Source organism: Hypanus sabinus, chromosome 20 (genome assembly GCF_030144855.1).
Source record: "Hypanus sabinus isolate sHypSab1 chromosome 20, sHypSab1.hap1, whole genome shotgun sequence".
Classification (NCBI taxonomy): Eukaryota; Metazoa; Chordata; class Chondrichthyes; order Myliobatiformes; family Dasyatidae; genus Hypanus; species Hypanus sabinus.
The window spans coordinates 45,054,077-45,078,104 of NC_082725.1; the positions used below are offsets into that span (position 1 = coordinate 45,054,077).

General features: G+C 41.8%; 1 protein-coding gene across 1 annotated transcript in view; it reads left to right on the forward strand.

Annotated features, from left to right (window-relative positions):
• The window catches only part of stt3b (STT3 oligosaccharyltransferase complex catalytic subunit B), a 103,153-nt gene that overhangs the window by 22,854 nt on the left and 56,271 nt on the right, over positions 1–24,028 (forward strand). Inside the window, exons 2-3 of the mRNA XM_059945414.1 lie at positions 6,391–6,499; positions 18,926–19,213. Coding sequence (XP_059801397.1) covers positions 6,391–6,499; positions 18,926–19,213 — 397 coding nt within the window. The remainder of the gene's footprint in view (positions 1–6,390; positions 6,500–18,925; positions 19,214–24,028) is intronic.

Sequence of the window (24,028 nt, forward strand, 5' to 3'; positions counted from 1 at the left end):
GCAATGTTGCAAACAAGGATCTTCAAGAGGAAAGGGGAGTCAAACCACAACTGATGGCAGAAATGAGAAAGATCATGTTGGAAAGCACAGGGGGTAATATTCAGAGCTATTAATGGTTAGTAAACATGTTTCTAAAAAAACTTGAGAGTAGGTGCAAATGGGGTGGAAGTTGGCCAAGAAAGAATGAGGTGGCCTAGTGAGATTTTAGACAGCAATAGGGAGATTAGCAATTGTCAAGACTTTTGGAAGTGGACGGCAACAGCAAATATTTATTTATTTATTTTTATTTCAAGATACAGTGCTATAACAGGCCCTTCTGGCCCAATAAACCTACACCACACAAATACACCCCTGTGACAAATTTACGGACTAACCCGTACATCTTTGGGATGTAGGAGAAACATGCAACTCCTTTCAGATAACAGGAAATTGAATATTTGCCAAAGGCTTTGTAAAGCGTTATGCTAATTGCTATGTTATAACGCTGATCACAAAAGAATATCAAATGGAATATATTTATTCCATCATTGTATGCAGATGTTGCTTGCAAAGCCAACATTTATTGTTCATCTCTAAGTGCCCTGAAGGGGAGTTGCCAGAGTCTGAACTGCTATAGTAAATATGTATGGAAAATATTCATGTAGTACCCTCAAGGGAAGAAGTCTTGCATGGTTTTATCCTGTCAATTATGAAAGGGCAGTGATGTATTTCCAAGTTAGGGTGGTGTGTGATGAGGAAGGAAATTTGCAGCTATTGCAGTTTCCATGTATCTGTTGCCCTCTTTCTCTTCAGTGGGGTTTTTGATTTCTTGGGATTTGCATCTGCAGAGGTCTGTGAGTTGCTGCATTGCATATTTTACATGGTAAGTGCTGTACTAATAGCACACTGGTAATGGAGGATAAATGCTTAAAGTGGCGGACGGTATGGTATACAGCCAGGTTGCTCTATTCTGAATGAAATGGAGCTACTGGAATGTAGGTGGAGTTGCATCCAGGCAAGAAAATGATGTACCATTGTGTTCTTCATTTGTCTGTTATGATTTGGAAGATAATTTACACACTGAAATATTAAGTGTTTAAAGATGCATCCCTCAGACTTGTAACAAGAGGAATGTTGTATCTTGGTGAACAGGGAAGCTGAACTCTTAAGCTATTTAATAGATTTGTGGTACATCCTATCCTTGTTATATGCGTCTTCAGACAATGCGGATTCACAGTTATGCATCGAACCTATTTCTACCAACTTCTCCTTATGTGTGTCCAAAACTCACACTTATGCGAGGCTGTTGGGACGAGAAGCTCTGCTTTCCTGCCAATACAAGTCAAGTGTGTACGGCTCACAGTCTCACTCCCACCAGTCTCGCATTGGTTTTGCCAGTGTGTGGATGTATGATCTTCTGCTCTTAAACTTTTGCTGTTATTACCTACGGTGCACTGATTTTGTGCTTGAAATATTTGACTATGCCTCCTAAATGTCCTGTGTTAAGTCCTGGGCCATCAGCCAGGTGACAGAGAACTGCTTTAACACTTGAAAAAAAGTTGGAAATTATTAACACCTGGCGGCGTCAGGTGAAGGTAACACAACTCTGTGATGCTACTTCGGCCTGGGTGGGTCCACGATCAGAAAGATAAAGAAAAATGCTGGGAAAATAATAAGTGCAGTGATTGATTCATCACAAATGTCTTCAAACTTTGTTACCAAAGTGTGTAACCCGATTATGACAAAAATGGAGAAAATGTTGAGTTTAAAAATGCAAACACGAGGAAATCTGCAGATGCTGGAAATTCAAGCTTCCTTTCCCCTTTCTTCCTCCCTCGCCTCCGGTCCCATGATCCTCTCGTTCTCCAGCTATGTATCCCTTTTGCCAGTCAACTTCCTAGCTCTTAGCTTCATCCCTTCCCTCCCCCCCCCCCACCGTCTTCTCCTATCATTTTGGATCTCCCCTTCCTCCTCCCACTTGCAAACCTCTTAATATCTTTTCTTTCAGTTAGTCCTGACGAAGGGTCTTGGCCTGAAACGCTGACTGTACTTCCTCTAGATGCTGCCTGGCCTGCTGCATTCCACCAGCATTTTGTGTGTGTTGCTTAAAATGTTGAGTTTGTACATTGAGCGTGAAACAAAGAAAAAAACACTTGGTTCTGATCATCTTCGTGTGAAAACTTTGGAAATTTATGGTCGCCTTTGTTCAGGCTACTGAGGAAGTGTCAAGTTGATATTGTTAGCTTTAATGCAAGTAGGGGATGGTTTTCTAAGTTTGTTAATCATCACAGGCTTCACAACTTAGCTGTGCGTGGTGAGCAAGCTAGTGCTAACCACAAAGCTGCTGAACGCTACCCTGTGCAGATGCGGGCTATGATCGCTGCTCTTAAGGGTTTGAGTAAGAATATGCTTCCTGTCCACTGGGCAGCTAACCTCATCCATGTAAAGCTGCCCAACACCACTGCACAACCTCTCTCTCAGAGCCAACACACCTGCCACTGTTGTTGAGTACTGTACACCCTAGTATGTTAACTCTCTATGCTTTATTACGTTGAATATTACCTTAAATTGATGAAATATAATAGGAATGTTGCCTTGTGGTACTGCTTTTGTGTCATATTGGTATGAAAATGTGAATGAATTACAGATAAGACATAGTTAGGAAGACCTCCAGACCGCATCCCTATTTTCTCTATTTAAATAATTATCCACATTACGCGTTTCCATACTATGCGACAGCTGTGAGGAACGTATCCCCCACATATAACGAGGATAGGGTGTATTTAATTGAGGCATTGTTCTCATTTTGAAAATGTCTTTATTTTAGTGATTTCTTTGTTTAATTTTTTTTGTTTAATCTTGCCATGCCTTTGCCAGTATGTCTGTTACATGGTATAAGGGAAAAATAGATTTTGTTTTAAAAAAAAATCAATTTGATATTTTAAACTTAAGATAGCTTGGTGTTACTGTCAATATTCTGCATCTTTTGTGAGTATTTTGAACATTTGATCTAACACCTTTGAAACACATTGAGTAATAGCCTTTCACCCTGTGTTTTCCCATTTTAGAGTTTTAAATTTGTGGTTTCTAAATGACAATAAATTGAATCTGAATCTGAAATGCATGAAAGTGGTGAGAGAAAATAGTTTGGATGTGGATGCCAAAAAGTTCTTGGTTAAAAACAGAAAATGATTTATATGCTCAGTCAGGCAGCATCTATGGAAAGAAAAACGGGTACAGTGATGTTTCAGATTGAACACGCTTTGTTGGAGTTACAGAATTTGCAATTTTCTGTATTGATATCCAGGTTCTTGATGTTTTCCTCCAAATGAAGAAGTGGAGTTTTATAGGAAGAAAAAGTAGTGGAGATCTGCAGAACTAGACTAGACTCTGAAAACAAGTTTAAGGCAAGACTACGGAGAGATTGACTGTTAAATAGTGCATTGTAATGATCACACACAAAATGCTGGTGGAACGCAACAGGCCAGGCAGTATCTATAGGAAGAAGTACAGTCGACGTTTCAGGCCAAGACCCTTTGTCAGGGCTAACTGAAAGAAGAGATAGTAAGAGATTTGAAAGGAGGAGAAATTTGGGAGGGGGAAATCTGAAATGATAGGAGAAGACAGGAGGTGGGGATGAAGCTAAGAGCTGAAAAGTTGATTGGCAAAAGGGATACACAGCTGGAGAAGGGAAAGGGACGGGGAGCTTAAGGAGAAAGAAAGGGGGAGGGGAGCACCAGAGGAAGATGGGGAGCAGGCAAGGAGTGATTGTGAGAGGGACAGAGAAAAGAAAAAAATGGGAAAATAATAAATGAATTAATGAATGGTGGGGTAAGGCATTAACGGAAGTTAAAGAAATCAATGTTCATGCCATCAGGTTGGAGGCTACCCAGACGGAATATAAGGTGTTGTTTCTCCAAGTTGGGTGTGAATGGTGGTGAGGGAGAACGTGTAAGGGCAGGTGTAGCACTTGTTCCGCTTACAAGGATAAGTGCCAGGTGGGAGATTGGTGGGAAGGGATGGGGGGAATGAATGGACAAGGGAGTCATGTAGAGAGCGAATCCCTGCGGAAAGCAGAAAGAGGTGGCGGACACCATTCAGGGCCCCAGACAGTCCTTCCAGGTGAGGCGGCACTTCACCTGTGACTCGACTAGTGGGATATACAGCGTCCACTGCTCCTGGTGCAGCTGTCTATATATTGGTGAGACCTGACGCAGACTGGGAGACAGTTTCAATGAACACCTACGCTCTGTCTGCCAGAGAAAGCAGGATCTCCCAGTGGCCACACATTTTAATTCCATATCCCATTCCCATTCTGATATGTCTATCCATGGCCTCCTCCACTGTCAAGATGAAGCCACGCTCAGGTTAGAGGAACAACACCTTATATTCCGTCTAGGTAGCCTGCAACCTGATGGCACGAACATTGATTTCTCTAATGTCCGTTAATGCCCCTCCTCCCCTTCTTACCCCATCCCTTATTTATCTATCTATCTTTTTTTAACCTTTTTTTCTTCTTTCTTTTTCTCTCTGTCTTTCTCACAATCACTCCTTGCCTGTTCTCCATCTCCCTCTGGTGCTCCCCTCCCCCTTTCTTTCTCCCTAGGCCTCCCGTCCCATGATCCTTTCTCTGCTCCAGCTCTGTATCACTTTTGCCAATCAGCTTTCCAGCTCTTAGCTTCATCCCACCCCCTCCTGTCTTCTCTTATCATTTTGGATTCCCCTCTTCTCCTCCCCCACCCCCCAACTTTCAAATCTCTTACTATCTCTTCTTTCAGTTAGTCCTGACGAAGGGTCTCGGCCTGAAATGTTGACTATACTTCTTCCTACGGATGTTGCCTGGTCTGCTGCATTTCACCAGCATTTTTGTGTGTTGCTTGAAGTTCCAGCATCTGCAGATTTCCTTGTGTTTGCATTGTAAGGATGGTGACCAAGCAAAACCTTGTGTGGGCTTATACACCATTAGTGTTTTTGTTAAATTGATGTTTGTGTTAATGATGCAAGAAAAATATGAGCCTTGAGGGAATAAAGGTGTGAAACAGAAAACCTATAGAAGAAAGTTTTGGACATAGGCTCCAGTGATTTTATTTTCACAATTTTATCTTGCATTAGAAAAAAGACCAAACCATTGATCTGAGTGAACTGAAGATCTTTCTCACCATTCCAGACACAGTAAGCACAGTTGGGAACCATTGGATATTGCATGGACTAAGATACAGAAATTTCACTGTATAAAGTATGATTGGTCATTACTTGCTAGTGGCAATCAGGTCAATTATAGATTACATTGATCATAGCCTTAGTCACCATAACATTCAAACTAGTTACAGTCATTGAATCTTATTAATTTTATAATTTGTAATCTGTAACCTAAAGTAACAGATGTTTCTTGCAGAAACAACAGAAGATGTGAGATGATAAAAGGGGAATAAGAAATCTCATGTTGCTACTTTCAAGTCTACAAATGATCCCCTCTCCATTTGGCTTCATAGACTATCAATGCAAGTGCAGTAGTACATGCTTGGCGCACTTGCTTGCCACTGTCTTGATACTCTGAGCTCTATTTGACTGAGGCGTCTTGCCTATGCAACAACTTGTAGAGTTTTTAGTATGTAAGGAATACTGGTAACATGGGATTTGTATCTAGGTTGTTGAAATTTTTTTTAAAATGGCTTCGTACCCCCCATTCTGCTTAGTTGTTAAAGAAAACCTTGAGTATCTGTGATTAAAATCTCCCTGGCCCTTATTACATCTGTCATAGTTTTGCTGAATTAGCACATTGTGATCTTATCTCCAGTTTATGCTGTTGTGGTGTATTTGTGGCAAAGGAACAGGCTGAAGAAAAAAGAAATAATTGATGTCTTGGGTCCTTCATATTGTAAAGTATGTTTTGTGTTTCTTACCCTTTGCAAACTAGAGCTGACCATTTTTATTTATTGGACATTATGAAGAATGGTGTAGATTGGGTGGGAGAGTGGGCCAAGAAGATAGACCATCATATTCAGCAACTTTCTCATTAAAATACCTTTAATGTAAAAATAAATCCTGCAGTATTTCACTGAGGCATTGGGTGAATTATTCTGTGCACTGTTGTTGACTGATAAAAGTTCAGCTCTCCCACAGTGACGTCATGCAGTCCAGAATTTAGTAGAGAAAAAGCTGACATTTTCTTTCATTACTTTGTCAAACATCTCGATAATCTTTGAACAGCACTTGCAATATGATTTAGGATTGTAATAGGACAGAAATGTGTGCATTTTGATTCCTTTGGTGAAGATCTTGTGGTTTGGGCAGATATTTAAATGATTATAAAATCTGCAATTGCACCTATAGGCATTGAATTTCAAGATGAATCACCAAGGAAAGGATGGTTAACTTATTGTTTAATAATTGTGATTTTTTGTTTTTCAGGTTTAATTACCGTTCTACACATTATCTTGCATCCCATGGATTCTATGATTTTCTAAATTGGTTTGACGAAAGGGCGTGGTATCCTCTAGGAAGAATAGTTGGAGGAACGGTAAGAATGGAGCATTCTACAGATGCTGACAATTAAAGTGCTTTCAGTCAGCATGCTTGATTGTGTAGAATGGAATTGTACCAAAAAATTACCATTGCTGAATTATTTTGTTTAGTGACATTTTTAACAGCATATGATAACTTCTACAATTGGGTGGATTCTTACACCAGCATAAATAAATCCTTTGCCATGTTTGGGAGTGTTCCATGAAGCTGCATAAGCCTTGTGATTATTATCTGTAGCTACGAATATCAGAGTTGTACATGCATACTTTGACAATAAAATAAACCTTTGAACCTTTGTAGTGCAGATTTTCAGTAACTGCATGTAGTGTGTGGCATTTTCATCAGAGAGTTGAGCTTCCTTTGAATGTATTTTTTCTGGCAGTTGGCAGGTCTGTAGTGAAGGGTGACGTAACAGGAATTTTGTAGCAGGGATCAGGAAGAGATTAAAACCTTTTAGAAATAGCTAGTATGGAATTGGAGGCAGGCAAAGTACAGAGTGTAGAGTAGCTGAAGGTGTAATTAGAGCAGTTATCTTGATAGGTCTTTTTCCTCATTTCAATGCCGCCTTGCATTCTTTGAACAGGGATTTGAGGTCCACCCCTTTTCACTTGGATCACCATTCGTACTTCAATTTTTACTTGTTAAACTAACCAGATAATTTGAGATGTCAGAATAATGAATACTCTGCTCTGATGTTTATTTCTCCTCCATCCAGCCTTCATTCATGAAATTATAGCATATCTATAGAATACCAACATTCTCAAGAATCATAGAGCCACTCTTTAATGTTGCCTCGCCCAACAAGGTGGTCAAATAGGAAAAGGCAAAAATATAATCCTTACTTAATATTCCAAGTGTCTATCCTAGACTTCAGATCAACCAGTGGGAAGATTCTAAAAGTGATTCAGTCTCCTCAAACTGAAAATTTCATTCAGTAATTCATGACTCGTTTTATTTTAAGTCAGAGGATAAAGGGATTGGGAAAGGGAGTAAAAATAGGAGCAACACACAAAATGTTGGAGGAACTCAGCACGTCAGGTAGCATGTACGGAGGGGAATAAGCAGTTTATGTTTGGGTCCAAGACCCTTCATTGGGATTGGAAAGGAAGGGGGAAGAAGCCAGAATAAAGGGGACAGGGAAGGAGTACAAGCTGGCAGGTGAATGGGGGGAGGGGAATGTAGGAAGAAGCTGGGAGGTGACAAGAAGAGATAAAGAGATAAAGGGTTGAAGAAGGAATCTGATAGGAGAGGACAGTGGACCATGGATATTCTTACCTTTTGCGGTGAACGGAGTGAAGATGCTCAATGAAACCGTCCCCCATTCTGTGTCGGGTTTCACAGATATAGAGGCCACATCAGAAGCACCGGATATAATAGATGATCCCGACTGACTTGCAGGTGAAGTGTTGCCGCATCTGGAAGGTCTGTAAATGGCAGAGAGGGAGGAGGTATAGGGCCAGCTGTGGCAGGAGGAAAATCAGTGGGGAGGGTCAAAGGAGTCACATAGAAAATTATCCATTCGGAAAGCTTGGGGGGAGTGTTGTTGAGGAAAAGATATGCTTAGTGGTAGGATCCTGTTAGATATGGTGGGGGGCGGGGGGGGTGGAGAGGACATCTCAGATGTTCTAGAATAGAAAACCTTGTCCTGAGAAAGAGAAAAAGGGAATAGTTTTTATAAGTGACAGGATGGGAAGAAGTGCAATCAAGATAATTGTGAAAGTTAATAAGTTTGTAAAGGATATCAGTGGATTGTCTATCTCTAGAGACAGAGAGAGAGAAATCAAGAAAAAGGAGATAATTGATAAGGAAAATTGATAAGCTTATCACTGGTGCAAGAAACAGAACTAATGCAGTCGTCAATGAAGTGGAGAGCATTAGAGTGTAGAGTTAGAACACTGACTGTTCCAGGAAGCCAATGAAAAGCAGGTATAGTTGGGGCCCATGACTACACCTTTAGTTTGGAGAAAGTGGAAAGAGCTGAAAGAGAAATTCCTAAGGGCCAACTCCTCCAGACAGAGGGTTGTGGTGATGGAGGGGAATTGGTTAGTTCTGTTATCAAGAAAAAGGCAGAGAGCTTTAAGGCCTTCCAGACTGGGGATGGAAGTGTATAGGGACTGGATGTCCATAGTGAAAGTAAGGCAATCCAGGCAGAGTTTCTGAGGTGTCACAGATGTATGTAGGAAGCTACTGAACCAGAGGGGACAAAATGAAGTTGAGGTATGTAGACATGAGCTGAGCTGAGCAGGAGCGAGCAGAATCAGTAGGCCTACTAGGACAGTTGGGTTTGTAGATCTTGGACAGGAGGTAGAAACAAGCAGTGTGGGGTATGGGAACCATGAATTTGATGTTAGTGGATGGGAGATCACCAGAGCCTATGAAGTTGATAATAGAATGGGAGAAAATGGCCTGGTGCTCCTAAGTGGGAGTCTTTGCAAGGGGTAAGTAAGAAGAGGTGTCAGAGAGTTACTATCTGGCCTCAGGAAGGTAGAGGACAGTGCTTGAGACTGGGTTTGATGGTGAATTTGGGATTGATGTGGAGAGTGCAGAGGGAAGTGCGTTCTGAGAGGTTAGAGTTAGAGTACGCGAGAGGAATTGTGAAGTTGAGACATCTGATATATTGTTGTCAGTTAGAGATGAAAAGATTGAGAGTAGGCATAAGGCCAGGGCTGGGGTATCCAAAAAGAGGAGGAGGGTTGAAGGAGTTACTGGTATAGAGTGAGGAATCTGTGTTAAAGAAGTAGGTTCAGATATATAGGCAACAGAAGAAGAGCTTGACATCATGGCAGACACAAAACTCAAGGAGGTGTAGCTGCAAGGGGACAAAATTAAGGCCTGTGCTGAGGAAAGCAATTTCTGCCTCAGAGAGGGGAGGGTCATAGGGGATGTTGAAGACCTGGCAGGGTTGGGGGTGGGGTCAGGAGTGGTTGAGGTTTGGAGGGATCAGAGGAGAAAAGAAGGTTGAGGTGCTCAGGGAAAGTGGGGTGGAGGAAGATGTGTGCTCAGAGGAATGAAGGAGAGACCAGGGATGGGTTGGGAGTAGTGGTGGAAGAAGAAGAGCAGTAGGATCCATTGATTGTGGAAATAGTTCTCTGCCTAGAGGTGGAGGGGAAGACCAGGAGGAGGATTTGAAGGGGGCAGGACAGGGGAGAAAATCAATCAAGGATACCTAGGTGAAACTAGATTCAAAAATCTTGCAATAAGTAAGAAGTAAACTGACTTTCCTGACATCCATAGGGATTTGATTTGAACCCTGATTTGAAGGGACATTGTGGAGATTTGCAGTTCAATGCTCCAAAGTTTAAAAGTTCAAGATTTGCTCTTCTCTTGAGGGAATGATATTGCTCTGCTGAAGTTCTAAAACTTGGTGAGAAGAGCTGCAGTCACGTTTAGAATCTTAACTCCCAAGGATGGAAACTGAAGAACATGATAGGGAATCTTGGTGATACCGTACTTAAAACATCTTTGAGAAAGGAAACTAAACTAATTAAAGGGATTTCTCTCCTCTTAAACATTAAGGAAAGTTAAAGTCGACTGCTTTCTCTCTCAATTGAAGAGGTGCTTTCTGAGCTACAAAGAGTATTCTGCCTATCTAAAAGCACATATAGATATGACCTTCACCATGCATCCAGAGCATAGTGACACAGTTAGCAGAATCGTTGCCTCACTTCATTAGTAACCCAGATTCAAAACTGACTTATGGCACTCTCTATGTGGAGTTCACCCATTCTCTTTGCCCCAGAGCAACACACACACAATGCTGGAGGAACTCAGCAGGACAGGCAGCATCTATGGAAAAGAGTTAACAGTCAGCATTTCTGTCCGGAGACCCTTCAGCAGAACTGAGGAAGAAAAAGATGAGGAGCTGGAGCTAGAAAGGTGGGGGAGGGGGAAAGGTGATAGGTGAAACCAGGAGGGGGAGCAGTGAAGTAAAGAACTGGGAAGTTGATTGGTGAAAGAGATACAGTGCCAGAGAAGGGGGGAATCTAATAGGAGATGACAGAAGGCTATGGAACCCCTTGCACTGAGATTTTATTTTCTGCAATGACCTTTTTGTGCAGAGTTATTTCAATGCCTTTTGTAAACCTAAATATTTACCACCACCAGTTCTGCTTTATCAACAGCAAATTGCTTAGTACCACTTCCCTGTAACTTTTTTTGCTGCTTCACTTCCTTATAATTTATAGATTATTACTTGTAGCCTCTTTGAAGACTGATGTGAAATACCTGTTTAGTTTCCTGTTGTTAATTCTACATACTCTTTTTGTAGGACCAACTCTCAGTTTGTTAACTGTTTTCATTTTTTAAAGTGTCTTTGAGATTCTATTTGTTTTATGTACTTCTGGTGAGCATTATCTTATGCTTTACATTTTGCCAGTTTACTAATCTTTTAGAGAATCTTTGTTTTTATTATGACTTCCATCATCTGATTGGCCATGTCTTTTATTCAGTTTGATATTATTTTTAACTTCATTTATGAATGATGGATCCTTTTTCTATCATATTGGAAACTATTTATTATGCGTATTCTAAGAGAATCCCTTAAATGCTTCCCATTGCATGTTGACTGACATGTTTCTTACTCTAAATTATCAGTTTAGTTGAACAGTGACCTCTCCAATCCATGTATCTATCCAATTTATTCTTAAAACTTAAGAGTGAGCCCGCATTTACTAGTTGAAGTTCCTGTGCAAGTATCCCACAAATCTCACTGTCCCCTAGTTTTGTATCATCAACACATAAGAATATAAGAAATAAGAGCAGAAGTAGGCCATCCGGCCCATGTAGCCTGCCTCGCCATTCAATAAGATCATGGCTGATCTGTCCATAACTCAGCTCCATCTATCTGCCTTTTCCCCATAACCCTTAATTCCTCTACTATGTAAATATTGAACTGTATGCCTAAATATATTTAGCCAAATTTGAATATGTTAACTTTTAAATCATTGCTCTATGTTATGAATAGCTGGAGACTGAACACTGATCTATGTAGCACCCACTACAGTAAATCCCAAATAAGGTAAAGGAAGCTGAAGACCTGCACTCAACATTTTAAGAACAGCTGCTTCCCCTCTGCTATCAGATTTCCAAATGGAGAATGAACTCTAGCTCACTATTCCACTTTTGCACTGTTTATTTATTGTAACTTACATAGTGTAGCTTTTTCTGTGGCTTGCACTTTAATGCTGCCATAAAACAACAGATTTCACTATATTTAGGTGTGTCAGTGATAATAAACCTGATTCTAATTCCTTGGGACTTTGGTGCTGAACTACCAGATATTCCTGACTATTGGACTATTAATGACTATTATTGACTATTAATGCAAAAGCACATTTTCCTGGTGACCACCAGCTTGAAAGTTTCATCTTGTATGTTTGAGCTTGTCTATTGAATGAGCTAGATGCCAAACTCATCAGGATTTCCAGCAGTTGAATGTTGGATAAGCAGAATTTTGTCCCCCAATCTAAAATGACCTACTTATTCCTACTATTCCTTCATTAACCATTGCTCAATCAATGTTTGCATATTACTGTCAAATCCTTGCACTCTAATTTTGGCACCTTTGTTGAAGAGCTTCTGAAAGAAATAGATCACATCAACTATTTTGGCTTTCATAAATCTATGTTGGCTGCCCAGTAATGTGCCATTTTCCAGGTAACCTTTTACCAGTTAATAATAAGTTAAATTGTCTACCTTACCATTGTTTTCCTACCAAGTTTCTCTTTCATTCCTCATTACCGTTCACCATCTTGCTTTTGGATAGTGAAGTTGGAGACTATATTCTTTTTAACCTCTGCAAAACCATCCTAGAATCTGTGGAAGTTTGGAAGATGACAACCAGTGTATTCACCACATCCATTGCTACCTCTTTTAAAACTTTAGGTTGCAGGTTACTAGGACCAGGAGATTTATTGGTGTTCAGTGCCCATTAATTTCTCCAACACTTACTTTGTAGCTCCACATTCTCTGTTATTTCTGATGTATTTATAGCATTATCTTCTGTGAAAAAAGATATGAGATATTTATACTTCCCTGTTTGTTTGTAAGGGACTCATTAACTTTTGTGTTGTGTATGTAGGCTTCTACAGCCTCTTTTTGTATATTTCTCAGTAGGTTACTTGGATATTCTACTTTCTCCTTCCTTATTAATGCTGAATTCTAAAGTTTATCTTAACCGCTGTCCTGCCAAATTATAAAGCTTCTCCTTTGTCCTAATGTTGTCATTACCCTGCGGTCATAGCCATGACCAGGCCACATTGCCTGTTGAATTTTTTTGCACTTATATGGATTTTTTTTTTTGTAAACTGTATTTATTCTTTAAATCATTATTTATCTATTTTCAGACCTATTTGATTAATTTCCCAGTCTACCGTACCCAGCTTTACTCATTTGTAATTTGCTTTGTTTGGATTTAAGTGGATTGAATTAAGCTACTTTCACTCCTTATATTAAACTCTAGTTTGTTATGATCAACAACAAGTGATGTTTCCAACCCCGTTCCTCCAGGTGTGGGTACAGGATTGAGAATTATTGTCATTACATTTGTGAGGACTTGCCCATGATGTAAACACTCATTGCTGACTCCATGTGCTAAAATGATGACTTCTTTACCTACACATGTTGTGAAGTTTGTTATTTTGAGGCAGCAGTGCAGCACATTACAGAAAAATTACTATAAGTAACAGAAATAAATAGAAGAGAAATAATGAGGTAGTATGGACCATTTAGAAATCTGATGGAGGAGGAGAAGTTGTTGCTAAAATATTGAGGTGGGTCTTCCAGCTTCCGTAGTAATGTGAGGAAGGTATATCCAGAACAGTGAGGGTGCTTAATGATGGATGCCTCCTTCTTGAGACATGACCTCTTCAAGATGCCCTTGATGGTGCTGAGGTCTATGCCGGTGGAGCTGGCTGAGCCTACAATCTTCTGTAGCCTCTTCTGATCCTGCGCATTGGAGCCTTCACACCAGGCAGTAATGCAATCCACCATGTATCTGTAGAAATTTGCAAAAAGAATCAACACCGATACTGGAAGAAGGTGCCGAAGACAGCAGAATTAAAGTGCTGATATTCCAGAATTGGGGAAGCTGGATTTCGGGCTGGAAGAGATTTAGTGAGGGAGATGATCAGCCCTTGGCACATTTAGAAAACCAGGATGCAAATATTTAAAATTAAGACATTGCTTACTCAGGAGCCAATGTAGTATTCAACAAACAAAATGCTGGAGGAACTCAGCTGGTCAGGCAGGGAAATGAATTAATGATTTGGCCCTTCATCTGTGCTGAAAGGTGGATGGGAAATGATCAACATAAAGAAGTGGGGGGAAATGGGGAGGAGCCAGAGCTTGCAAGCAATATGTGGATCCGAGTGAGGAAGAGTGATCAGCAAATGGCAGAGTGAAGAGTATCAGTAATAACAGATTGGGAGGTGATGGGTGAAGACAACAAAGGGCTGCAGATGATGGAATCCAATCAGAAAGAAAGTTGGAGCATGGAAAATAGGGCAGGCAGATGGAAACAATATGGGGGGAATGACACCCTCCCACCCTATAGTGGGAGAAGTGTCTGGGTGATGGGCAGCATGATGTGGGTGAAAGAGCGGAAGGAAATTAGGTAACTGGGTGCCATGTTGGGTGTAGGATGAACTAGTTAGATCATAACAAGAGGAAAAAAATGGATGGAGTGGGTGTTTACCTGAAATTGGAAGATTTAATGTTTACCACGTCCAGTGGTAGAATACCCAGGTGAAATATGAGGTGCTGTCCCTCACCCGCGCACTGAAAGTAACACAACGGGTAGGTCAGTGTGGGAACGTGGAGGGAAATTCAAATGAAGGATCCTTGGTAATTTGTGAAGGGGATTTTGCACATTGAAGATGAGAACTAGGTTTTTTGATGGCCTCGAACTTTGGAGTTGTTTGCAATAAACAACCACAGAAGAGAAATTCCTTACAATGTTAAGTTACCGTGTTACCAGTTCTGGCAACACTGCTAATTCCAACTGTCTATTCAAATGTTCAGCATTGATCACACAAAATGCTGGAGGAACTCAGCAGGCTAGGCAGTCAATGTTTCGGTTCAAGACCCTTCAGCAGGAGTCCTGCTGAAATGTCTCAGCCTGAAACGTCAACTGTACTCTTTTCCATAGATGCTGCCTGGCCTGCTGAGTTCCTCCAGCATTTTGTGTGTGTTGCTCAGATCTCCAGCATCTGCAGATTTTCTCTTGTTTGTGTTTAGCAATAATCATCAGAAAATTAAATCTTTTTTGTTAATCAAATCACAAATTGCTTTCATGTTAAAAAAAGATTAATCAAAGTCAGGAGGCTTAGGAACTTGACTGATTAGATATTGGCTAGTTGGAATATCAATTTTTATACAAATATATCTCTGATAGCTTGCTGTACCATATCTGCATGATTGAATGAGTAGGTGTGTAGACTAGCTTTATAAAAATAAATATACATCTTAGGAATACATTAAGTGAGTTCAAGTATTTAAGTTTTGTTTAAAAAATGTTTTTTCATTTCACTAAATGCCTAAACAATAAAGGAGTCAACCCATGGGTCTCTGATCCTGTTTTGAAGCTATAGTATTAGGCATATCAGCTTACTTATTTAGTTCCTTTCATTCTCTCTTTGATAGGCCAGCATCTTTAATTCAGTAATTCCCTGCAAAGGTGGTCAAATTACATAATTCTATTTAATTAATGGGTTCAACTGTATCCTTGTAACATGGTGGGCCTGTCTCGAGACTGAACCCCATATATGCTACCTAGCACAAAGCAGCAGCTGGGAGCCAAGCAACATGCAGGAAGGTTGGCTAGATGTTTTGTCATTTGCATTCAAATGTTTTGTTGTGCTGTGTTCACAGGACTCAGTCACGGCTTTTTTTTACTTGATACTTTGAATTACGGTTTAACAAAATGCAAATTGAGGGTGTTGTTGTAAGTGCCTTTTGTTTGAAAAGAGAGTTGGATGTTTTTATACACATACAGTTGGCCCTCCTTATCTGCGGATTCTGTATGCATGGATTCAACCAACTGCGGATTAGAAAAACCCAGAAGTTCTCTCTCCAGCACTCGTTGCTTGAGCATGTACGGACTATTTTTTTTGTCATTATTCCCTAAACAATACAGTATAACAACTATTTACATTAGCATTTACATTGTATTAGGTACTATTGTCAACCTGAAATTATTAACCTGCTCAGTTGAGGAAAAACACCAGAGACACAAAATTACCTCTGAAGCGGTTTTTATTCAGAGAGGAGTTCGCAGCCCCACGCACTTCAGGTGTAAGTTAGCCAACTCCCAATTTGTCGGTTTACAAAGGTCATACTTATACCCAAAAGCAGGGTACTACATTCGCAAATATGGTTACCAATTCAAATTCATCAATTGATTGGCTATTGCATAGCTAAGCATGCAAAATACTCGGAATTAGCAAAGGTTCAAACGTAATACTTGGAATTAGTACAGACGCACTTCAAAACACTGGAAATAGGTATAGCTCAAAATACTTTGCCAAACACATTGTCTTGTGGTCGCAGGTTCCCTTTTTTCTTGTGGTCTCCACGTCTGGCCTGGCACCTTATTTTAGCTACCTCTCCTTACTTCCCCAATGACGTACCTCTCTCTTGTCCTGTCTACATATTTTGCTACATTTACCCCTCGCCCATCCCCTCTACACGTATCCCTTACCCTCTTCACATTCTCACTATAAGTAATCTAGAAATGACTTAAAAGTACAAGCAGTCTCTGGGTTATGAATGAGTTCCATTCCTGAGTCCGTCTTTAAGTCGGATTTGAAGTCGGAACCGGTACATCCGGTATCGTTTAGTATAAGTTAGTCAAACGATTTTGTTAGTATATAGTACATATTTTACCTTTCTATGAATATAAAACACTTAAGAAGCATATGTATTTCAATAATTAAACCACTGCGTTGCTTAGTAATAATTGTAGCTTTGATTGGGGCAGAGCCTTTCACATTCTCCATTAAAATTGTTCCGATTGTTGACAGACTGTAGCCTAACGCTTTTCCAATGACCAATGACAATAGACAATAGGTGCAGAAGTAGACCATTCAGCCCTTCGTTTCACCTCTTTTCAATCGCGACCGTTATTATTTTTGTAAACAGAAACACTGCGGATTCAGAGCTGCGCCGCCAGGTCCTAATGTCCACGGTATGGAGACAGGTTAAATAAACTCTGGGGTTCCGCTGGGCCCTAAAGACCACATCGCACTGATGCATGTTAAATAAGGGACTTGAGTATCCGCAAATCTTGGTATCCGTGGGGGGTCCTGGAACCAATCCCCCGCAGATGAGGAGGGCTGACTGTATTTGAACTGCCGAAGGTCTTTAAAGATTCTGACCCTTTGGTTTAAATATTTTCACATCGTTCAGAGGCAAACCTTTTCCTTACCAAGATACAAAAGTCACATGCATTTAAATATAAAAGTTTAAAAATGGGATTAAAAGATAAATATTCAAGTGTCTCTGTAAAAAGAAGGTGGTGGTTTATATAGTAAGAGACAGCATTCCTTTGGCAATGGTAATGTCTGCAGAGGGTAACAGAGTGAGCCTGTTTAAATACTTTGCCCTTTTTGTGTCAGCATTTTGTAGTGAGTACTAGTATTGGTGTGTTGGTGATGTGTTTACCATGTGTGGAGCTTCTAGAAATGGTGTAAGATTTGTAGTTGAGTCTGATGTTTTAAAAGAACTGTAATAAGGTGTGCCATGGTAGCATAATGGTTAGCACGACACTATTACAGCTCAAGGCACTCCAGAGTTTGGGATTGAATTCCGATGATGTCTGTACGATCTCCCCATGGAATGCGTGGGTTTCCTCCGGATGCTTCGGTTTCCTCCCACAGTCCAAAGACTGGGTCTGTTAATCAGTCATTGTAAATTGTCCCCTGATTAGGTTAGGGTTAATCTGGTTTGCTGGGGCTGGTTTAAAGGGCTGGAAAGTCCTACTTTATGCTGTGTCGCTATATACAGTAATGAATTGTTAACTGAATGAATGGCACACTCAAGACTTAAGAGGGGCTGTAACTGTAGATAAATCACATCTCTATTTTCTGAAGGATGGATCAATCGTGGAATGTTGTGCTACAGTTAGACCAGTTAGTTGTGAAGGTTTTTCACAGGCCTGGTGGTTTTAAGGAATGTTATTGATGTATATGATAAATACGAGTCATGGTGCATATGTATTTTGAGTTAAGTCTACATGGTGAGAGGTGGAAATGAGTTTGTTAAGTTGTACAATAAGAAAGTGATAATCACTTTGCATTGTACTTTTGTTGTGTTAACGTACTCAAATGGGCTATTTAAGTTTCTGAATTAATACAAGAAAGTAAATTATTCCATGAAATTACTGGCTTCCTTCACCTACATTAGTGGATGCTCATCTTTCCCTCTAGTTCCTTTTCTGGAACTCTGTATGTAAATTTTCATTTTCTAGTATTCAGACTCATTTCAAATGTGCTTCTCTGGCTAATCCTTTGGTAAAAGTTTTGGGTTTGATGTTAATTTTTGAGTGCATGCACCTAGTAAACTTCTGCCGTGGTAGAGTAGAGGTTAGCGCAACGCTATTTACGGCTCGGATTGTCAGAGTTCAGAGTTCAATTCTGGTGTCATTTGTAAGGAGTTTGTCCTCCAAATAGAATACATGGGTTTTCTCCAGGTTCTCCAGTTTGCTCCTACAGTACCAGTTTGTAGGTTATTGTAAATTGTCCCGTGAATTAGGCTAGGGTTAAATCGGGGGTACAGCTTGAATGGCCTATTCCACACTGTAGCTCTTCATAATTGAATAAACATTTTATTGTGCTGAATCATATTGACTGTGGCTGGCAATTTCAAACAGAATCACTGGCATTCAGTTGTTTTAAGTGCAGCAAGTTCAGGACAAACTGTGAAATGTGGAAATCAAAGAATTATTAACGTCCAGTGACTCCATGTGGATATAACTGGCAAGGAGCAGTCCTGCTGGAGAATCAGCAATTGGGCCCTTAGCCAGATCAAGCAAGACACAGAAACTAAAATCCCATTGATTCTTTGGCGGGGGTGGGGGTTGAGCACACATTTATATTACAGCGATTATTTTAGTTAACTTTATTAACTTGTTTTAGTTTATATTTTTTAAATGATTTGTTTAAAATTTAATATCTTGTACCTGTCTTTGGGTGTCACCAATGTTAAACACTATTTAAATTAGTGACAATCTTATCAAGACAAAGCTCTGTACCCAGGATCAGCATAAAATGATCAAATTCTGTATATTGCCTAAGCCATATTCATAATGTGAACTGTGCTGTAAAATTAAAACTTAGATTATTCGGCTTTGTAGTGCTATTTTAAATACTGGCTTAAAATTAAGTGCCTAAATAATATTGAATATTCTTTTTCTCACCCCATGCAGGTGTATCCTGGTTTGATGGTCACAGCAGGCTGCATTCATTGGATTTTAAACACACTTCATATAACGGTTCACATACGGGATGTCTGCGTCTTTCTAGCGCCTGTGTTCAGTGGTCTTACAGCAATATCAACTTTTCTGCTCACTAAAGAATTATGGAACCAGGGAGCTGGACTGCTTGCTGCCTGTTTCATCGCCATAGTGCCGGGCTATATATCTCGATCCGTAGCAGGCTCATTTGACAATGAAGGGATAGCTATTTTTGCGTTACAGTTTACATATTACCTGTGGGTAAGTCATCACGGAAATCAGGCTCTAAAATGTTGAAAATAGTGTCATCTTTTGAAAAAACAGTAATGAAATTCCTTTGTGAAGGAAGGAGTGATGGATAGGACTAAAGTGGACTTGCTCATTTAAAAGTTGGGACTTGTATTTGAATTAATTTTCCCAGTTAGTAGCCATTTTGCATTGCAGCATATTGTGCAAGGGAATTTGTTCATAACAAAATAAAAAATGAATTTTTGTTACTTTTTAGTGCGTGTTTAAAGTAAGAGTAATTCTTCTGATTAAATTAGCTAACTACTTTTAAACTTAGTAGTGGTTTTGGCCACTGGAATGGTGATTCATTTGAGTCTGTTTTGAATTTGTTGTCATTGGTATTAAAGAAGATTAATAACACTTTCTGATTGCTAGAAGTTTAAATGCTGTTGAAAGAGAACAGCTTGATAATGCTTGGTAAATTACAAAATTTCTGCATGGGAATGGTGATAACTTTACTCCTATCCATCAATACTCCAGTATTTTTCTCTATGTATGCATTGTCCTCAAGCCATTTTTGATTTGCATGAACTAGTGTTCTGAAGTCAAAGATTGTTAATTTTGATAGAAGCTTTCAACCTCTCATTAGCTTTGCTATCTTTAAAATTTTACCAAGACTCTTACGGGAGGGATGGAAATGAAATTTCTCAGATTACATGGTAGAAAAGTGGATTCCTTGTGCATCAACAGCACCTTAAATCCTAGCAAAGCAGCTCCAGCATCTACTTTTAGTGACACAAAAATACAACTGCAGATGCTGTGGATCAAAGAATACGTACACAACGCTGGAAGAACTCAGCAGGTCAGGCAGTATCCGTGAGAAAAGAGTAGCCAATGTTTTGGGCCAAGACCCTTCATCAGGAATGGGGGGGAAGAGAAGGCCGAAGCCCAGTAATAGAGATAGGGGAGGGGGAAGGTCTAGAGGCGCCAGGTGGAGAACCAATCAGAGGAAGGATAAAGGGAGGAGGGGAAAAGCATGAAAGAACTATAGAGGTAAAGGAGCAGAAAGTTGAAAGGGGAGAGAGGCAGAGAGGGACCTAGGATAGGGGAGGGGGAGGGAATTACCGGAAATTGGAGAATTTAGTGTTCATACCACCAGGCTGGAGGCTACCCAGATGGTAGATGAGGTGTTGCTCCTCCAACCTGAGTTTGGCCTCATCATGGCAGTAGATGAGGCCATGTATGGACATATCTAGATGGGAATGAGAGGCAGAGCTGAAGTAGGTGGCAACCGGGAGGTCCTGTCTATTGTGACAAGCGGTCCCCCAATCTCGTTGTGACTCAGTCTTCCCTTCATCCCTTATCCCCTCTCCATCCCTCCGATCGCTCATCCTCCCCTCTGCCCGCTCTCCCTGAACATCCCAACACCCCTCCTCCCCCTGAGACTTCCCACTCCTCACCCTCCCTTAACCCCAGTCCCAACCCTTGCTGTGTCTTCACCATCTCCCCTGACCTTCCCCTATCTGAGGCAGAACGCTCTGTCCTGAGTAAGGACCTCATTTTTGTCCCCCTCCGCCCCCAGTGAGTTCTGAGCCTGCCATGATGCTGAACTCTTCTTCCGCCGCCTACATCTCCGAGCCTACTACTTCAACAAGGATTCCCCCCCTCCCCCGAGTGATGATCCATTCTCCTGGCTTCTACGCTCCTCCTCCTCCTCCTGGACACCCCCACCGTGCCTCCTACCTGCTCTCGACCTTTTCATCTCTAACTGTCGCTGAGACATCAACCATCTCAACTTCACCACCCCTCTCTCCTATTCTAACCTCACTCCCTCTGAACGCACTGCCCTCCACTCTCTCCGCACTAACCCCATCCGCAGCATCAAACCTGCAGACAAAGGTGGTGCCGTAGTAGTCTGGCGGACGGACCTCTACCTCACTGAGGCCAAACGGCAGCTCTCCGACACCTTCTCCTACTTACCCCTGGAACAGGACCCCACCAAAAAACATCAATCCACCGTCTCCCGCACTAGCTCCACCCTCATCAACTCCGGACACCTTCCTCCCTCAGCCAAAAAACTCATAATTCCCACACCCCGCACAGCTTGGTTTTACCTCCTCCCCAAGATCCACAAGCCTGACTGTCCCGGCAGACTCATAGTTTCAGCCTGCTCCTGCCCCACCGAATGTGTCTGCCTACTTGGACTCCATTTTATCCCCCATAGTTCAGACTCTCCCCACCTACATCCAGGATACATCCCATGCCCTTCACCTCTTCAATAACTTCCAATTCCCCGGCCCCGACCGCTTCATTTTTATCATGGATGTTCAATCCTTATACACCTCCATCCCACATCAAGAAGGCCTCAAAGCCCTCCGCTACTTTTTGGGTAACACACCCCACCAGGTCCCCAGCACCACCACACTTCTCCGGTTGGCTGAGCTTATTCTAACTCTCAATAACTTCTCCTTTGGTTCTTCCCACTTCCTCCAGATCAAGGGTATAGCCATGGGCACTTGCATGGGCCCCAGTTATGCCTGCCACTTCGTTGGTTATGTGGAACAGTCTATGCTCCAAATCTATACTGGCACCACTCCCCAACTTTTCCTCCGCTACATCGACTACATTGGTGCTGCTTCCTGCACCCATGCTGAGCTCGTCAATTTCATCAACTTTGCTTCCAACTTTCACCCAGCCCTTAAATTCACTTGATCCATCTCAGACACTTCTCTCCCCTTTCTTGATCTCTCGGTCTCCATCTCCAGAGACAGACTATCCACTGACATCTTCTACAAACCCACTGACTCCCATAACTATCTTCACTATACCTCTTCCCACCCTGCCCAATGCAAAAATGCCATTCCCTGTTCCCAGTTCCTCCGTCTCCACCGCATCTGCTCCCAGGATGAGGCTTTCCGTTCCAGGACTTCTCAAATGTCCTGTTTCTTTCAGGATCGTGGTTTCTCTTCTGGCGTCATCAAAGATGCCCTCACCTGCATCTCCTCCACCACCCGCACTTCAGTCCTTAACCCATCCTCCCGTCACCACAACAGGGACAGGGTTCCCCTTGTCCTCACCTACCACCCCACCAGCCTCCGGATCCAACACATTATCCTCCGCAACTTCCGCCACCTTCAACAGGACCCCACCACCCAGCACATCTTTCCCTCCCTATCCCTCTCAGGTTTTCACAGGGATCGTTCCCTCCGCGACTACCTGGTCCACACGTCCCTCCCCACAGAACTTCCACCCGGCACTTATCCCTGTAAGCACAAATGCTATACCTGTCCCCACACCTCCCCCCTTACCACCATTCCGGGCCCCAGACATTCCTTCCAGGTGAGGCAACACTTCACCTGCGAGTCTGCTGGAGTTGTCTATTGCATCCAGTGCTCTCAGTGTAGCCTCCTCTACATCGGCGAGAGCCAACACAGATTGGGGGACCGCTTCATGGTGCACTTCCGCTCTGTCCGTCACAATAGACAAGACCTCCTGGTTGCCACCCACTTCAACTCTGCCACTCATTCCCATCTAGATATGTCCATACATGGCCCCCTCTACTGCCACGATGAGGCCAAACTCAGGTTGGAGGAGCAACGCCTCATCTACCATCTGAGTAGCCTCCAGCCTGGTGGTATGAACGTTGAATTCTCCAATTTCCGGTAATTCCCTCTCACTCCCCCTTCCCCTATCCTAGGTCCCTCTCTGTCTCTCTCCCCTTTCAACTTTCTGCTCCTTTACCTCTACAGTTCTTTCATGCTTATCCCTTCCCCCCCCCCCTTTATCCTTCCTCTGATTGGTTCTCCACCTGGCGCCTCTAGCCCTTCCCCCTCCCCTATCTCTATTACTGAGCTTCGGCCCTCTCCTCCCCCGCATTCCTGATGAAGAGTCTTGGCCCGAAACGTTGGCTACTCTTTTCTCATGGATGCTGCCTGACCTGCTGAGTTCTTCCAGCGTCGTGTACGTATACTTTTAGTGACAAGCAGTTAAGGTTCTACAGAGGGTTGCCCTATGCACATGTTGGGTACCTGCCTGAAAGCACAGAGTTCTTAATACATGGTGGATAGAGTTGTTGGTCATTATGGGCACTAAATATTAAATGATGCTACATTTTAAGGATTGCACGATTGTAAAACTGTTTGTCAACCTATCATATTCTTTTCCTTTACTACTTTCCCATAGTAAATGCTTAAACAGAGCATATTATTTAACATGTAAAATTGCAAGCCAAGGCAGTGTTAATTGCTGATTTCATTAACTATTTTAAAATTAAGTTATATGTAACCTTGATTGAATTTCAGTGCCATTTGTTGATTTTTTTTCAGTTTAACTGTTGGGGAGGGCTTAAACTGGGCTGGCAAGGGGCTGGAACCAGAGTGATTGGTCAGAGGATGGAGCAGTTGGAGTAAAGATAAATACAATGTGCAGAGAGACTGCGAGGAAGGATAGACAGTGGATATAGCATAATGCGCTCAGCTGGATGGCATTGAAATGTGTCAACTCTAATGTGAGAAGTATCAGGAGCAAGGCTGATGGGTCAGTACATGGAACTACAATATTGTGGCCATTACAGAGACTTGGCTGTCAGAAGGGCAGAAAGGGCTGCTGGATGTTCTGGAATTTAGATACTTCAAAAAGGATTTGGAGGGCGGTGAAAGATCTGGGGTGAGTGCCATTGTTAATTAGCAATAATATCACAACTGTCAGAAAAGGGAGGACGCTGTGGAGGGATTGTGTACTGAATTGGTGTGTGTGGAAATCAGAAACAGGAAGGGAGCAATCACTGTTGGGAGTATTCTCTATAGACCCCCCCCCCCCCCCCCCCCAAATAGTAACAGACGCTGAGGA